Source organism: Catharus ustulatus, chromosome 26 (genome assembly GCF_009819885.2).
Source record: "Catharus ustulatus isolate bCatUst1 chromosome 26, bCatUst1.pri.v2, whole genome shotgun sequence".
In the NCBI taxonomy this organism is placed as follows: domain Eukaryota; kingdom Metazoa; phylum Chordata; class Aves; order Passeriformes; family Turdidae; genus Catharus; species Catharus ustulatus.
In genome coordinates, this window is record NC_046246.1 from 7,292,341 (window position 1) to 7,308,847 (window position 16,507).

The 16,507-nt window shown below is 59.0% G+C and overlaps 1 protein-coding gene across 1 annotated transcript in view; it reads right to left on the reverse strand.

Moving 5' to 3' along the window:
• The window catches only part of SLC9A1 (solute carrier family 9 member A1), a 28,964-nt gene extending 18,177 nt beyond the window's left edge, over positions 1-10,787 (reverse strand). Inside the window, exon 1 of the mRNA XM_033080859.2 lies at positions 10,460-10,787. Within this exon, the coding sequence (XP_032936750.1) occupies positions 10,460-10,787 (328 nt within the window). The remainder of the gene's footprint in view (positions 1-10,459) is intronic.
• Between the last annotated feature and the right edge of the window lie 5,720 nt (positions 10,788-16,507).

The window sequence follows — 16,507 nt, forward strand, 5'->3', positions numbered from 1 at the left end:
GCTGGGTTAGGAGGGGTCAGTGCCAGGGGATTTCTGCAGTGGAACCCTCCCAGTTAACATCTGCGTGGTGCAAAGGGAACCCTCACACTGCTGGATCGGATGGATGCTCTGGGGCAGAAGGGACTCAGGGTGAGGCAAAGGGACAGTGCCTCAAACCCAAAATAAGGCTCTCCCAGCTCCTCACCCTCACCACAGCACACAGCATTTAATTCCAGCTCCTGCTGGCCCTTGGGGGGAGTTAAACCTGGGCCAGCCTGAGGTGAGCACAGGCACAGCCCCCAGGCAGAGCGATGCCAACCGCCCTTCCCAGGAAGGGCAGACTTCCTGCCGGGAACACGGGCAGGAAAGACAAACAAAAGCTTTTCAGGAAACAACCTGTTGGTCTCCACTCGGACAGCAGGGAGGAGGAATTGCAATTAGCACTGATTACTACCGGGCTTTGCAAGGCCAAAGTGACAGCGCTCTCAGCACACGCCAGCACGAGCACACGGCCACTGCCAGCTCCTCCCAGCACGCACAGACACCACGGCAGCCTCCCAGCACCAGCCCCAGCCAGGATGCTCTCACACCCAGCCCAGCTCCTGGGAGCAGCTGCTGTCCCTCCACAGCAGCTGAGACAGGAGAGGAGCTCCCAGGGGACCAAGGCTGCTGTGGAAAAGTGTTCCCAAGGGAAACTGAGGCACTGACAGGGCTGGAAACACCAGCTCTTCTCTGCTTAAATCTGTGCCCCTGGCGTGTGTGCTGTTAAATCTCCAGCAGTGGGGTGGGAAGCTGCCTCTCTCCAAATCCCTCATTAAGATTTAGCATGTCGTGACTCCAAAACGCAGAATAATTCCAGGCACTGGAAATAAACTGCGGCCACGGGGTGTCTGCTCTGCAAATGCGTGTCTTGCACAAGAGAGGGGAACTATTTCCCTAGCAGCACCCTCTGCCAAGTGGGATTTAAGTGCTGTCCCTGGAGGTCGATTGTGCTGCAACTTTCTGGAGACAAAGACCTCGGATGCTGAGATGTTTGTGAGTCACTCCAAGAAAAATGCGTGTGTTCTCTTCTGACTAAAAAAGTACTTTGCATTCTTCAGCCTTCTACTCAAAACACCCTCCCAGCTTCAAATGAGCCCTTCTGACACAGGCAGGTTCTGGGAAGGAGCCCCCAGACACAGGGTGATGTCACAGTAGGTCTGTGTACCCCAGAGGTGACACACCACAGATCATTCCCACTGCTGCCCTCCAAGCAAGGACCAGCCTTGGATCTTGCCTCTCCCAACAAACAGGCAGCAACGAGTGTGTGCACGCCCATCTGCTGAGCTTTTCATCTGGTTTCTTCCTTCCCAGCAGAAACACACGAGTTCTGCTGCCCCAGGAAAGAGCCAGAGAACATGACAAGGCTGAACACACAACTGGAAGCCACTGTAGGATCAGAGTGGTCTGTGAGATATCCTGGAGCACAGCTGGTGGTACCAGAGGAGTGAGAGCATCAACCACCAGTCCTTGGTCCAGCTCAGACCACCCCTGCTCCTCTGCTGCTCCCCTGGAAGCTGGCTGGCCCCAATCTCAAAACACTGAGGCTCCCATCAAACCTACACCAGTAGTTTTAGCCCCAATGGGTGAGGAAAAGCTGCTGCAGACTCAGGCAGCCCAGTGAGGACAGGGCTGAGGTGTAACCCAGCTCCAGCTCCACCCAGCAAGGCTGTGTTTTCACAGCGTATTCCGTGTGGATTTCAGGTTTTATCTCAGCAAATTAGGCCTTGGGGACCCAAAACAGAAGAAAAAATAAAAGAAACTAAATGTTTACAAGGCAGCTGCAGTAACTCATCCCCATTTTTGCTGTTCCTCTGTCGGTGCCCAACGATGCTGGAGCAAAGGACCAAGCCCTGCCTGACCTGGGTCAGGCTCAGACCCCTCTGCACCTACAGCCAGGAGCTGGCAGGAGGGAAAACAGGAAGGGTTATGTTTAAATATTTACTTGCAAGCCTAATGAGCATCTGGTTGTACAAATTATCTGTGTCTCTTCTGCACAGGAGGGGCTGCAGCCCCCTGTGCCACAGGATTATTGTCACCCCAAGAACGACACTCTGCCCTCCACCACCACCTGGTTTTCCCTCCCCAAACCCCAAAGCAGAGTATTTAGCTGCATTAATTGCAGACAAAGACTTGTCCTGCATGCCACTGATTCCCAAGGGAACTCAGCATCTCTGGGTGTTGTGGACAAGCTGTGGTTGGGTGATTGGGCAGTTTTGGGAGGAAGGATGTGAACCCAACAGTCCAAACATTGGCACTGTTCTGCTGTTAGCCCACAAACTACCCTGTCTGGAGGTCTCAGGGAAGGAACAGCTCCATGGCATGTCCCTGGAAGCCAGGCCAGCACCAGCCTGGGCTCTGGCTGCCACAGGACGAGCAACACCCACATCCCAAACTGCACCCGCAGCCTGTGTGGGCAGCCAGCCCTTCCCTGACCCTGGCATCAGGTCTCCAAGCCTTTGTTGATAACTGGGATGAAACAAAAGCTTTGGATCCTGAGGGCCTTGAGGTCCAGAAGCTGCCACAGGCAGCAGGGTCCCTGCAGGGAGCAAAGCCAGGCTGCCACAGAGTGTAATCCTGCCTTAATGGACATTAGGGCTCACCAGGGAGGAATGGCTGTGATTACAGACCTGTTCTGCTTTCCCCACTCCATCACCATCCCGTATTTCACAGCAGGAACCTTTCACTCTTCCAGCCATAATTAAACTAATGGTTTTCTCAGATCCACAGAGGGAACAGTTTGGATGTTTTTTAGCTCAGACACCCGCAATGTGCAGATCAGAGAGGGAAAAATAAATGTCGTGGCTGTTCTATCTGAGATGGCAAAGCAGGGGAAGAGGGAGCCAGAGCATGTGTTTGGATCATCCCCCAATAAGGGAGTGGGAATGCAACAAGTCTGCATTGGAAGAGACTGTTTAAATTCATTGTCACGACAATTTACACTTCCGTGGCACCAGCTGCAGCAGTTCTCCAAAATCCTTTCCCAAGTCATTCACCAGGGCCCAGCTCCCCTGAACAGCTCCTGACACAAGTGGGGGCACTGGGGGGACCTCAGAGCTCTCACCAGCACGGGGTCTGCAGCCAACACGTGATAAGCCAGGTTGTAAGACAAACATTCCTGCCAGGAATAAGACAAACATTTCCCTGGGGCTCAGTGAGGGAAGCAGGCTCAGCCAGGGCCAGGATCCAGCAGGAACTGCCCCTTCCACCAGCCCGGCTCTGCCAAGCCAGCCCAGCAAAGCCAGCCCAGCAAAGCCAGCCCAGCAAAGCCAGCCCAGCAAAGCCAAAGCCAGCCCAGCAAAGCCAAAGCCAGCCCAGCAAAGCCAGCCCAGCATGGCCACCCTGTGTGGCAGAGGGGCCACAGACACAACTCCAGCACACTCATCCCACAGACACACAGGAATTCCCTGGGAATGTTCCCTGCTGTGCCGTCCCCATCCCTGCAGGTGGCACTGGCAGAGGTGTCCCCACGCCAGGGCTTTGCTCTGGGGTGTTTCTGCTGGGTCTGCTCTCAAGATCCAGCTCTTCCATCCACAGCCACCACAGCAGGTTTGCCACCTTGCTTATCAACCCTCACACAAAGGAATCCAAGTTCCTCAACTCACAGGGCTCTGTCAGACCTCGAGGTGGCCCCTCCAAAAGCCACGATTTCAGGGCATGTGGGCTGATAAAAACATTTGAAAACCACCCAAGAGCTTTAGCACCCAAGAGCTTTAGCACCCAAATCTCGCTGCCAACTACCAGCTTCTACAAACATTTCTCTGGCCATTTTGAAATTGTCTCTTCTCCAGGTGCAGGAGTCCCCCTTCCCTGCCCTGTGAGGCTCCACAGCCCCACCTGCACCCAGCTGTTCCCCCAGCTATCACCAGCTCACAGGCTCTGAGAGTTTCCTTAATCTCTCTCCTCCCCAGGAGCAGCAGGGCTGGGGCCCACGGGTGCTCTCCAAAGGAGCCACAAGCCCTGGGGCTGTGCTGGCACAGGGGGCTCAGGTGTGACACCAAAGCTCCCCAAGGCACCAGCGTGTCCCCACCTGACCCACCCTGGCACAGCTCTGAGCACAGACCCTGTCCCGGCTCGTTTTACCCCAGCACAAGAAGCACACAGAGGGGACACAGAGGGGACACAGTGGGGACACAGAGGGGACACAGAGGGGACACAGAGGGGACACAGTGGGGACACAGTGGGGACACAGAGGGGGACACAGTGGGGACACAGTGAGGATACAGAGGGGATACAGAGGGGACACAGAAGGGACACAGAGGGGGACACAGAGGGGACACAGTGGGGACACAGAGGGGACACGGAGGGGACACAGTGGGGACACAGTGAGGACACAGTGGGGACACAGTGGGGACACAGAGGGGACACAGTGAGGACACAGTGGGGATACAGTGGGGACACAGAGGGGACACAGAGGGGACACAGAGGGGACATAGAGGGGACATAGAGGGGACACAGTGAGGACACATAGGGGACACAGTGGGGACACAGAGGGGACACAGTGGGGACACAGAGGGGACACAGACAGGACACAGAGGAGACACAGAGGGGACACAGTGGGGACACAGAGGGGACACAGAGGGGACATAGAGGGGACACAGAGGGGACACAGTGGGGACACAGTGGGGACACAGAGGGGACACAGTGGGGACACAGTGGGGACACAGTGAGGACACAGAGGGGACACAGAAGGGACACAGTGGGGACACAGAGGGGACACAGAAGGGACACAGTGGGGACACAGTGGGGACACAGTGGGGACAGTTCTGTGAGTGCCAGGCTGGCACTGGCAGCTGTCACTCGGTCTGGAGGGGCAGGAAACCCCCCAGACACAACAGGGCTGCCAGGGGGAAGAAGAGACAGAGCAGTGACTCAGTGAGAGCCACAGGCTCCCAGTGCAGTGAGCAGTGTCTGGGGAGGAAGGAGCTCAGCTGTGGGGACCCTGCAGTCACTGCTGTGCACACAGGGAACGATGTCCCCACGCCCTGGCCTGGCTGAGCTCAGCTCACTGCCCCACAGCACCCTCAGTGTGCTCTGGCCTGGCTGAGCTCAGCTTACTGCCCCACAGCAGCTCTCAGAGTGCTCTGGTCTGGCTGAGCTCAGCTCACTGCCCCACAGCAGCTCTCAGAGTGCTCTGGTCTGGCTGAGCTCAGCTCACTGCCCCACAGCAGCTCTCAGAGTGCTCTGGCCTGGCTGAGCTCAGCTCACTGCCCCACAGCAGCTCTCAGAGTGCTCTGGCTGAGCTCAGCTCACTGCCCCACAGCAGCTCTCAGAGTGCTCTGGCCTGGCTGAGCTGAAGCCCTCAGAGTGCTCTGGTCTGGCTGAGCTGGAGCCCTCAGCGCTCTCACCCTGCCCTGCCTGGCAGGGGTTGATAACACCCCGAGTTTCTGCTGAGCAGCACTCACAGCACCAGAGCTGCCCCCAACATCTGCCCCTCACCAGGAGCTGGGGGTGGGCAGCAGTCTGGGAGGGGACACTGCTGGGACTGCCCCAAACTGACCAAAGGGATGTTCCACACCACAGAAAAGCAGAGAGTAAAGAGGAAGAGAGGGTGGGCAGCTCTAATTACGACATTTGATTTCCGGAGCAGCCACTGTGCTCCTGAAGGTACTTCCCAGGAAGTGGCTGGACATCATCTGCTGATGGGAAGTTGAGAATAAATCTTTGGTTTCCCTTTGTTTCCACACATGACCTTTGCTTTTGCTTTATTAAACTGCCTTTATCTTGAGCCATGAGTTTTTTTCCATCCTAGTTTCTCGTGCAGAGGAGGGAAGTGACAGAGCAGCTTGGTGGGCACCAGGAGCCACAGAACCATGGAATGGTTTGGGTGGGATGGGACCTCAGAGCCCATCCAGTTCCACACCTCCCACCCCAGGCAGGGACACCTCCCACTGTCCCAGGCTGCTCCCAGCCCTGTCCCACCTGGCCTTGGACACTGCCAGGGATTCAGGGGCAGCCACAGTTTCTGTGGCACCCTGTGCCAGGGCCTGCCCACCTTCTGAGTAACCTAGTTATTTCTATAATCTAATCTAAACCTGCCTTCATAAAACCACTTCCCCTTGTCCTGGCCCTGGTATGAAGCCTCCCTCCATCTGCCAGAGAAAAGAAGAAAAGGCACCATCCAACTTTCAAACCCTGGGCTCAAGATATGAATTTTAGGCTCCTTTCCCTCCAAGGTGAACCCACCACACCCTGTGATTTCCTTGAGCTGCTGGTGGGGTGGCCAGGATGCTCCAGGGAGGCTGGGAAGCCATTTGGTGCAGACAGACAACAGGACATGCCCCATGCAGGGTGGTTAGTGGAATATGTCTCTGATTTCTGGCTTTAGAAGGAAGAGCCAGCGAGGGTTTTGTAGACACAGGTAGCCCCAGCTCTTCTCCAAGGTGGGTAAGAGCTGGTGCTCACCACAGAGCTCTGCCTGCTGGGCCCCAGCACAGCCAGCAAAGGCACTGCTGACCACAATCTGTTATTTGCATTCCTGACTCACTCATTCCCTTTCCCCCAAAACCAGCAAGTATTTACAGTCAAACCTGAATTCCCCATAACGTGTCTGGTAGCCTGGGAGCTGAAAGGTCAACCTTCAGAGTGAGGAAAGCAGGCTGGGAAAGCCCTCAGCCTCCCAACCACTCCTGGCACGGTGTGAAGGAGCCCTAATGAGATCCCTGCAAAACCCTGGGCTCCTGACTGGGGTGTTCTGTGAAGGTCTGGCCTTCTCCAACAATACAGCAGCTTGAGACAACACCTGGTTGCAGGCTGCAGCTGCAAAGCTTTCTCCTGGCAAAGCCAGGCCACCACCAGACCTGTCCTGCACATGGCTGTAGCTGCCCCTCACTCCCTCTTCCCCTACACAGCCCTAAAATACCATGAGCATTCAGCAAAGCAGCCTGCACCACCTTCCCCTTCTCCACTGGGCAGAACAGCCCCTGCCTGCAGGACGTGCTGGGGAGACTCATCCCTCTGTGCCCTGTCAGGTGAGGATCCTCCAGAAAGCAACATCTCCGAGGTGTTTCACAAAAACTGCACCAGAGGGGAAAGGCCCAACTCACACCTTTGGTTCCCCAAACAAAGCCACAGTGAGAGCTGCTGGAGAAAGGACAAGTCCCCTGGATGGGACAGCAGGAGGATGCATTAAAGTCTGGGGAACTGTCTAAACTTCAAGAGCAACACAGGGAAACTGAGCAGCAACAGGACAAGGTCAGGGTGCATCCCCTGGCCTGGAGCAGAGCCCTGTGAGCACTTCTGAGCTCCTCAACACGGCCACCCTGAGGGTGACACCCGGAAGCAACTCACAGCATTGGAGACTCGGTTTTGTAGCAACCTGTGGCTCAATCACCAGCTTCAGCCCAGCAGAGAGGAGCTCTGAGCTGGGGAAGGGCAGGCAGGAGGTGCTGAGCTGCCACGCACAGCCCACACCACAGGAATTCCCGTTCTTGGAAAAAAGATGTTGGTCCCCTCAGAATTTTGCAGATCACCCTGATGCAACAATAAATGCACACTGACAGGGTGGGGAGAAAGAGGAAGCACTGCAAGCTCCTGCTCTGTGTATCAGCCCCCTTCCCCTTTTCCTGGAAATGGGATGGTGCAGACCCTGCCCGGTTCAGGGGGCTGGGGCTGTGTGAGCCCCATCCTGCCAGCCCAGGTGGCACTGCCAGCAGTGCCCAGCTGTGTCGGAGCTATCCCTGGGTGGAAAAAGCCAATTTTGCTGCTGCTGAACAACACCCCGTGATCCAGGGCGGGACAGGCCAGGCTGGGATATGGACACGGAGCAGTGAGACGTTTTTTGCAGCTCACGAGCAGAGGGAGCTGTACCAGCAACTTGGGAACTACCTGCCAAGGCAGCACGAACAAGAAATGCAAAACCCTGGAAAGGAGGCCAAGGAAAAGGGTGTCCCAGGGCAACCCTGCTGTCAAGGCCCTGTCAGAGCTGTAGGTAAGCTAAGGTGTGGGTTTTGGCATAATCAGCCAATCTGGAGCTCTGCAGGGCACCTGCCCCCTCCAAAGACCTTTGCCAAACTTGCAGGGCAGCCTCTCCTAAAATACACCCTTAAAACACACAGTCTTGCACAATATTTGTAGCATCAAAGCTGACAGCTGGCAGACACAACTTTTCCTGCAGCACAAACCAGCCCTGGCTCCAGGCAAGGGCGACAGAGCAGCTTCCCCCAGCAGCAGTGACAGAGGGTGACAGGGTGGGTGTCCCCAGTGACAGAGAGCAGGGTGGGTGTCCCCAGCCCCAGTGACAGCAGGGTGGGTGTCCCCAGTGACAGAGGGTGACAGGGTGGGTGTCCCCAGCCCCAATGACAGCAGGGAGTTGTCCCCAGCACGTCCATCCAGCCCCAGCGCCGCTCTCCTCTGCCCATTCTGGTGTTTTCCAGCGCAGTTTCCCCGTGCTCCCCGGCAGGCCCGCAGGCCATTGGCCCCTCCTTTCTCCACCAGCTTCCGCACAGATACTCCTGATTTCCTCACCCTTTGCTCCCCGAGCAGGGCTGTAGGTGCAGTGCAACAGCAGAGCCCTGCCAAAGGAGATCTGCCTTCCCTAGGGAGAGCTGAACGTGCCCGAGGTGGTTTTGGGCAAGGCCAGGAAGGCACAAACCCCGTGGTTCCCACCTGGTTCCACCCTGCCCTGACTGCCTGTCTGTCTCCCAGACAAGCCTCCGGGTCTGAAGTGCTCTCACTCCTCTGCCTGCACATAAATAAAACACTCAGCAGGGATTGAATGGAATTGGAAATGGGGCTTCACCTGCCCACGCACGCTCACAGCGCTGAGGAGGGGACAGGGCATTTTCAGGAGTACCTGGGCAGGAGGGATCTGAGCTCCTGGGGGTCTCAGACCCCTCCAGACCAGGGCAGGGCACAGCTCACAACAGGAACCGGCTTTAAAAAGCTCCCAAAGCGAGAATTCCCTCAGCAAGCTGGAGCGCCCCATAAGCGAGTGTTACTAAACCACTGATGGCGATCGAGGAGCAAAATGAAGGAGGGCAGAGCTCCCTTCCCTGCTCACCTGCTGCAAGGCAAACATTTCACCTGTCCCCCGGCTCTGTCACCAGTGATGGGACCAGGGCCAGCTCCAGCTCTGCACTGCCGAGGCCGGGGACAGCACGGCAGGGCCGAGCGGAGCGGTTACATCACAGCTCGGGGGCAATCCTGCTGCTATTGATCCAGCTGCAGAAGTTTGGAAAACACTTTGTCAACAACCCCCGCCCCGGCAGTGATGCTTTCCCAGAGCCGGTGACTCTTCCAGCGCTGAGCCGTTCTCTTTAATGCGGGAATCTCGGGACGCTTTGCAGCACAGGCAAACCCATCCCGGTGTGCTGCGGAGGGGGAGGAAGGGGAGGCCGAAGCACCGGGAGGTTTTTGAGTGACTTCTCCAAGGTTACAAAAGGCATCGTGTGGCGTGCAGAGGAAGTGAGCAAACGGGATGCCTCCTCCCCGAGTGTCCAAGGGAGGAAAGCCCCGGTGCAAGCAGAGGTCGGGAGCATCTCCAGGCGCGCTCCCAGCACGGAGCAGGCTGTGGCAGCGCAGGGACCGCGATGCCGCTGTCCACCAGGCCAGGACAGAGAGACAAGGTCGTGGGGAGAGCAGTGCCCACCCCGGCCCAGCCAGCCCGGGAGGTCTGCAGATGTGCAGGAGACTTTGCCCTGGGATGTCTGGGGTGGTCCCACCCTGGAATGCTCAGAGGGGTCTCTCCCCAGGATGCTCAGAGGGTCCCTCCTTGGGATGTTCACAGGAGTCACTGCCTGCGATGGCTGGGGGTGTCTGTCCGTGTAGCTGGGGGTCCCACCTGGGATGCTCAGGGGGTCCCACCTGGATGCTCAGGGGGTCCTGCCCTGGGATGCTCAGGGAGTCCCACCTGGATGCTCTGGGGGTCCCACCTGGATGCTCAGGGGGTCCCACCAGGGATGCTCAGGGGGTCCCACCTGGGATGCTCAGGGGGTCCCACCAGGGATGCTCAGGCGGTCCCACCTGGATGCTCAGGGAGTCCCATCAGGGATGCTCAGGGGGTCCTGCCCTGGTTGCTCAGGGGGTCTCACCTGGGATGCTCAGGGGGTCCCACCTGGGATGCTCAGAGGGTCCTGCAAGGGATGCTCAGGGGATCCCACCTGGGATGCTCAGGGGGTCCTGCAAGGGATGCTCAGGGGGTCCCATCTGGATGCTCAGAGGGTCCTGCAAGAGATGCTCAGGGGGTCCCATCTGGATGCTCAGAGGGTCCTGCAAGGGATGCTCAGGGGGTCCCGCCTAGATGCTCAGGGGGTCCTGCCCTGGATGCTCAGGGGGTCCCGCCTGGGATGCTCGGCAGGTCCTTCGTGCTAGAAGCTCACGAGGGTCGCTCCTTGGGATGCTCGGGGGTGTCTGTCCCACCATCCCGCTCTGGGCTGCTCAGGGGGGTCCCTCCTTCTCCAGGCCCTTCCCCACGGACTCCCCCACCTCGCCGCCCACCTACCCAGCTTCATGAGGCAGGCCAGGAGGATCCAGAGGGAGATCTCGAAGGGGATGCGGACGTGCGTGTAGTCGATGCCGATGACCGGGAAGGCTTTGCGGGGCTTGGCGTGCCCCTCTCCCGAGCCGTTGGCCGGCTGCTCCTTCAGCGGGTGGATCACCTCGGGGGCGGCGGGCGGCGCGGCGGTGAAGCCGGGCACGTCTCCGCCGGGCAGCGGAGCGGGCTGGCCCTCGGAGGTGAGCATGGGGTTGGCCTGCAGGACCTGCCCGGGCAGCAGCGGCCCCAGCAGCAGCAGCGCCCAGGGCAGGGCGCGCAGGGCCGCGGCGCCCATGGCGGCGGGCGGGGGGCGCGGGCCGGGCCGGGCCGGGCGGGCGGGGGGCGGCGGGGCCGCCGCGGCGGCGAGGGCTGGAGCCGCCCCGCCACAGCCCGAGCGGAGCTGGGGCGGCCGCGGCGCCGGGCTCGGCCCACAGAGCGGGCGGGAGGAACCGGCGGGAGGGACCGGCGGGGGCGGTGCCGGCGGCGGGCGGGAGCGGAGCGGAGCGGGGCGGGGGGAGAGGGAGGGATGGGGCCGGGAGCGGCGTGAGGGGCGAGAGGGAGGGATGGGGCCGGGAGACGGAGGGATGGGGCCGAGAATGGAGTGAGGGCAGCGGCAGTGAGGGGATGGGCCGAGAGCAGAGTGAGGGGCTGCGGGATGTGCGAGGGGAGCTCGGAGAGCGGGGAAGGGGGAGAACGGGAGCTGGGGGTGGTGATGGCAGAGGAGGGAAGGGGAAGGTGGGGCGCAGGGGAAGGGGCTGCGGGGTGTGTGAGGAGTGCAGGGTTCAGGGGAAGGGGCTGCAGGGTGTGTGTGGGTGTCTGTGTGTGTAAGGGGTGCAGGATTTGGGCAGGGTTTGGACAGGGTTCAGGGGAAGGGGCTCTGTGTGTGTGTGAGGGGTGCAGGGTTCAGGGGAAGGGGCTCTGTGTGTGTGTGAGGGGTGCAGGGTTCGGGCCGGGTTCAGGGGAAGGGGCTGCAGGGGCAGAGGATGCTCATGCAAGGCTGGCACGGCAGGGAAGCAGAAGGGGCTCACAGAGAGGGGAGCTGTGCAGGAGTCAAAAAGCCCCAAAGCAAGGGCAGGTGCGCCAAAGGAAAGGAGGAGAACGGGACGTGCGAGCAGGTGTAGGGGAGCAGAGGGTGGCCGTGCTCTAGGGGCTGGCAGGGACACGGGGCAGTGCCCGACCCTGTGGGGACACGGGGACACGGGGCAGTGCCCGGCCCTGCAGGACCAGCGGGGACACGGGGCAGTGCCCGGCCCTGCAGGGACACGGGACAGTGCCAGGCCCTGCAGGGACAGCGGGGACACGGGGCAGTGCCCGGCCCTGCAGGACCAGCGGGGACACGGGGCAGTGCCCGGCCCTGCAGGACCAGCGGGGACACGGGGCAGTGCCGGCCCTGCAGGGACAGCGGGGACACGGGGCAGTGCCGGCCCTGCAGGACCAGCGGGGACACGGGGCAGTGCGGGCCCTGCAGGGACAGCGGGGACACGGGGCAGTGCCCGGCCCTGCAGGGACAGCGGGGACACGGGGCAGTGCCCGGCCCTGCAGGGACACGGGGCAGTGCCGGCCCTGCAGGGACACGGGGACACGGGGCAGTGCCGGCCCTGCAGGAGGAGCGGGGACACGGGGCAGTGCCGGCCCTGCAGGGACACGGGGACACGGGGCAGTGCCGGCCCTGCAGGAACACGGGGACACGGGGCAGTGCCGGCCCTGCAGGGACAGAGGGACACGGGGCAGTGCCGGCCCTGCAGGGACAGAGGGACACGGGGCAGTGCCCGGCCCTGCAGGGACACGGGGACACGGGGCAGTGCCCGGCCCTGCAGGGACAGAGGGACACGGGGCAGTGCCCGGCCCTGCAGGGACACGGGGCAGTGCCCGGCCCTGCAGGGACAGCGGGGACAGGGGGCAGTGCCCGGCCCTGCAGGACCAGCGGGACACGGGGCAGTGCCCGACCCTGGAGGGACACGGGGACACGGGGCAGTGCCCGGCCCTGCAGGAGGAGCGGGGACACGGGGCAGTGCGGGCCCTGCAGGGACAGCGGGGACACGGGGCAGTGCGGGCCCTGCAGGGACACGGGGACACGGGGCAGTGCCGGCCCTGCAGGGACACGGGGACACGGGGCAGTGCCAGCCCTGCAGGGACACGGGGCAGTGCCCGGACCAGCGGGGACAGCGGGGACACGGGGCAGTGCGGGCCCTGCAGGACCAGCGGGGACACGGGGCAGTGCGGGCCCTGCAGGGACACGGGGACACGGGGCAGTGCCCGGCCCTGCAGGAGGAGCGGGGACACGGGGCAGTGCCCGGCCCTGCAGGGACAGCAGGGACACGGGGCACTGGCACAGCTCCCTGGGCAGCCGCTGCCTCCTCTGTGCCGGCTTCTTGCAGAGGCACAGCCGAGCCCGGCCCGTCCTCGCTGGGCAGCGCAGCTCTGGGGTCTGGGGGACAGGCCTGGCGGGCACTGATTGCTGTTCTGCATGCGGCTGTAACCCCATCTCTGCCTGCTGCCTGCTGCCGTGCCCTTCTGCCTGGTGACCGTTTGCTCTGAGTCACCAGGAAATCTGATAAGGCTCCAATAAAACCTCTGGAGGAGCGTGGGGGGGTTGCTTGGCACTGCGGCCGGGCTCGGCCACCCTGATTTCTTGGCTCTCCTCCAGCATCCTGACTGTCACATGTGTGTGACCACAGCAATCCAAACTGGTTTGCTGCCCAAACTTCAGGAGCCAAGGGGCCTTTTGGTAAAGATGCAGCCCCTAATTCTTGGGAGAGCTGCATGTGGTGAAGGCACGGGCCCTTTCCATGACATGTGGCAGCCAAACCTCGAGCTTTGAAGGTGACGTTTGCTGGTCTGCATCAGTTACATTCTTGATTTAAGCCTCCCAAAGCGCCAGTGGTCAGAAGGCTGCAGGAAATGTGGAGGGCAGGAGGGGAGCCCAGCAGCCCTGTGGTGGGAAATCATCCCCAAACGTGACCCGTCAATTAAAGCAGATCATCAGCCTCAGCAGGAACCTGCTAGGTGTGTCAATTCCTCTTTTCCGCTTGGCTATGTGCTGGATGGTCAAATTAATCTGTTTTAGCAATTAAACAAGAAATCCTGAATATTTCTCATGCTGAAAGGGCTTAGTCATATCTGGGTGAGAAGCCTGAGCCGGAGTGATGCAGTTGGTGATGTTTGGGTTGAGGCAGGACTGTGCTCTGCCAACGAGAGACTCCTTGAGGCGAAAACACGGGGGCTGCTTTGCTCTCAGGAACAGTTCCTGGAAGCTAAAACAGGTGCAATGTTCCTGTGAAACGGCCGGGTCGGGCTTTCCCCCGATGGTGCCCGATCAGCCGGAGCTGTGCTGGGCTGGGGGTGTTTGCCAGGGGGTGCAGCATCCAGGGAAGGCTTTGGGAACGAGTTCCAGCAGGTTCCTGCTTGTCTCAGCCTGTGGAACTCTGCAAAGGATTTTGGTTGGTGCAGATGCTTGGTCAAGAGGAAATTTCCTTGACTGTTCTAACCTGCAAACAAATCCTAGTGCAGCTCCAGGACAAACCCCTTACAGAGTGAGATCTGTGTCTGTGAAACTGGGTTTGCACCCTGGGACATCCCAGCTATGTGAAACTGAACTTTATGTGCGTGTTGTGAGGTTTTTACGCTGAATTTTCTTAGGTTGAGGGTAGAAAAGGAGACAGGTGTTTATCGAAAGTTAAAAATGCCTTTTGTATTACTCGTTTTCCCTTCAGCCCTGTAAGAAGGGCAAGCTCTTGGGCAGATTTGTTCCGTGCTCCCTGTACTTTCCTTGAATGGGAAGGCCCCAGCCCTGTTCCATGGGGATACTCTCCAAGGTGTGGCTGTCCTGCAGGAGCTGTGCTGCTGGGAGAACACCCTGTTTGCATTTCCCAACCCTGAGCCTGCACCAGGAAACTCCAGGCCAGGCAGTCAGAACCAGCAAGTCCTCCCTGGCTCCTGCCCTGTTATTCCTGTCATCAGCCCGGGAAAAAACCAGGCTCCCGTGCCCCAATTTTCTCTCCATCAGCGAGAAAATTTCCATGTCAAGGGCATCTGAAGCCTGCCTGATTGTCTGTGTGGAGCTTTGGATCCCCATGGAGATGGCATCTGAGAAAAGCAGATAAAGCCCTTTAGTGAGGATGGATCCCGGTTATCATTTGTTTAATTAAAGAGTCTGGACTGGTGCAGAGGCAACAATTAAAAATTACAGTAAATTCACGACTATAAGGCACGCCCTTTTGAAAAAACACGCGTGGAAAAACACGTGTGGAAAAAACTCGAGTGGAATAATCTTGTGTGGAAAAACCACGTGTGGAATAATCTCAGGTGGAAAAAACACACGTGGAATAATCTCAGGTGGAAAAAACACACGTGGAATAATCTCAGGTGGAAAAAACACGTGTGGAAAAAAACACGTGTGGGAAAAACACGCTTGGAAAAAACATGCGTGGAATAATCTCGTGTGGAAAAACCGCGTGTGGAATAATCTCAGGTGGAAAAAACGTGTGGAAAAAACACGTAGAATAATCTCGTGTGGAAAAAACACGTGTGGAAAAAAACACGTGTGGGAAAAACACGTGTGGGAAAAACATGCGTGGAAAAAACACGCGTGGAATAATCTCGTGTGGGAAAACCACGTGTGGAATAATCTCAGGTGGAAAAAACATGTGTGGAAAAAACGCGTAGAATAATCTCGCGTGGAAAAAACACGTGTGGAAAAAAACACATGTGGAAAAACACGTGTGGAAAAAACACGCGTGCAGAAAACTCGCGTGGAATAATCTCGGGTGGAAACACATGCGTGGAAAAAACACGCGTGGAAAAAACTCGCGTGGAATAATCTCAGGTGGAAAAAACATGTGTGCAAAAAAACACGCCTGGAAAAAACTCGAGTGGAAAAACACGTGTGGAAAAAACGCGTGGAATAATCTCGCGTGGAATAATCTTGGGTGGAATAATCTCGGGTGGAATAATCACGTGTGGAAAAAACACGCATGCAGAAAACTCACGTGGAAAACAACTCATGTGGAAAAAAGTCGTGTGGAAAAAAACTCACGTGGAATAATCTCGGGTGGAAAAAACACGTGTGCAAAAAAACACGTGTGGAAAAATCTCGCGTGGAAAAACTCGCGTGGAAAAAACTCGCGTGGAAAAATCTTGCGTGGAAAAAAACTCGCGTGGAAAAAAAACTCGCGTGGAAAAATCTCGCGTGGAAAAAACTCGCGTGGAAAAAACTCGCGTGGAAAAAAACTCGCGTGGAAGAATCTCGCGTGGAAAAAACTCGCGTGGAAAAAACTCGCGTGGAAAAAAACTCGCGTGGAAAAAACACGCGTGGAAAAAACTCGCGTGGAAAAAACTCGCGTGGAAAAAACTCGCGTGGAAAAAACTCGCGTGGAAAAAACACGCGTGGAAAAAACTCGCGTGGAAAAAACTCGCGTGGAAAAAACACGCGTGGAAAAAACTCGCGTGGAAAAAACTCGCGTGGAAAAAACTCGCGTGGAAAAAACACGCGTGGAAAAAACACGCGTGGAAAAAACTCGCGTGGAAAAAACTCGCGTGGAAAAAACTCGCGTGGAAAAAACTCGCGTGGAAAAAACTCGCGTGGAAAAAACTCGCGTGGAATAAACTCGCGTGGAATAAACTCGCGTGGAGTGCTTTCGCGTGGCGGGGCTCGCGGGGAGGGCGGGCTCGCGGGGGCGGAGCTTGTGAGGAGAGCGGGGCTCGCGTGTGGGGCGGGGCTCGCGTGTGGGGCGGGGCTCGCGGGGAGGGCGGGGCTCGCGTGTGGGGCGGAGCTCGGGGGGAGGGCGGGGCTCGCGTGTGGGGCGGAGCTCGGGGGGGTGGGGCTCGCGTGGGGGCGGGGCTCGCGTGGGGGCGGGGCTCGCGGGGAGGGCGGGGCTCGCGGGGGCGGAGCTTGCATGGAGGGCGGGGTTCGCGTGGGGCGGGGGGCTAGCGGGGGTCTCGCGTGGGGGGCGGGGCTCGCTTGTGGGGTGGAGCTCGCGTGGGAGGTGGGGCTCGTGGGGGGCGGGGCTCGCGTGG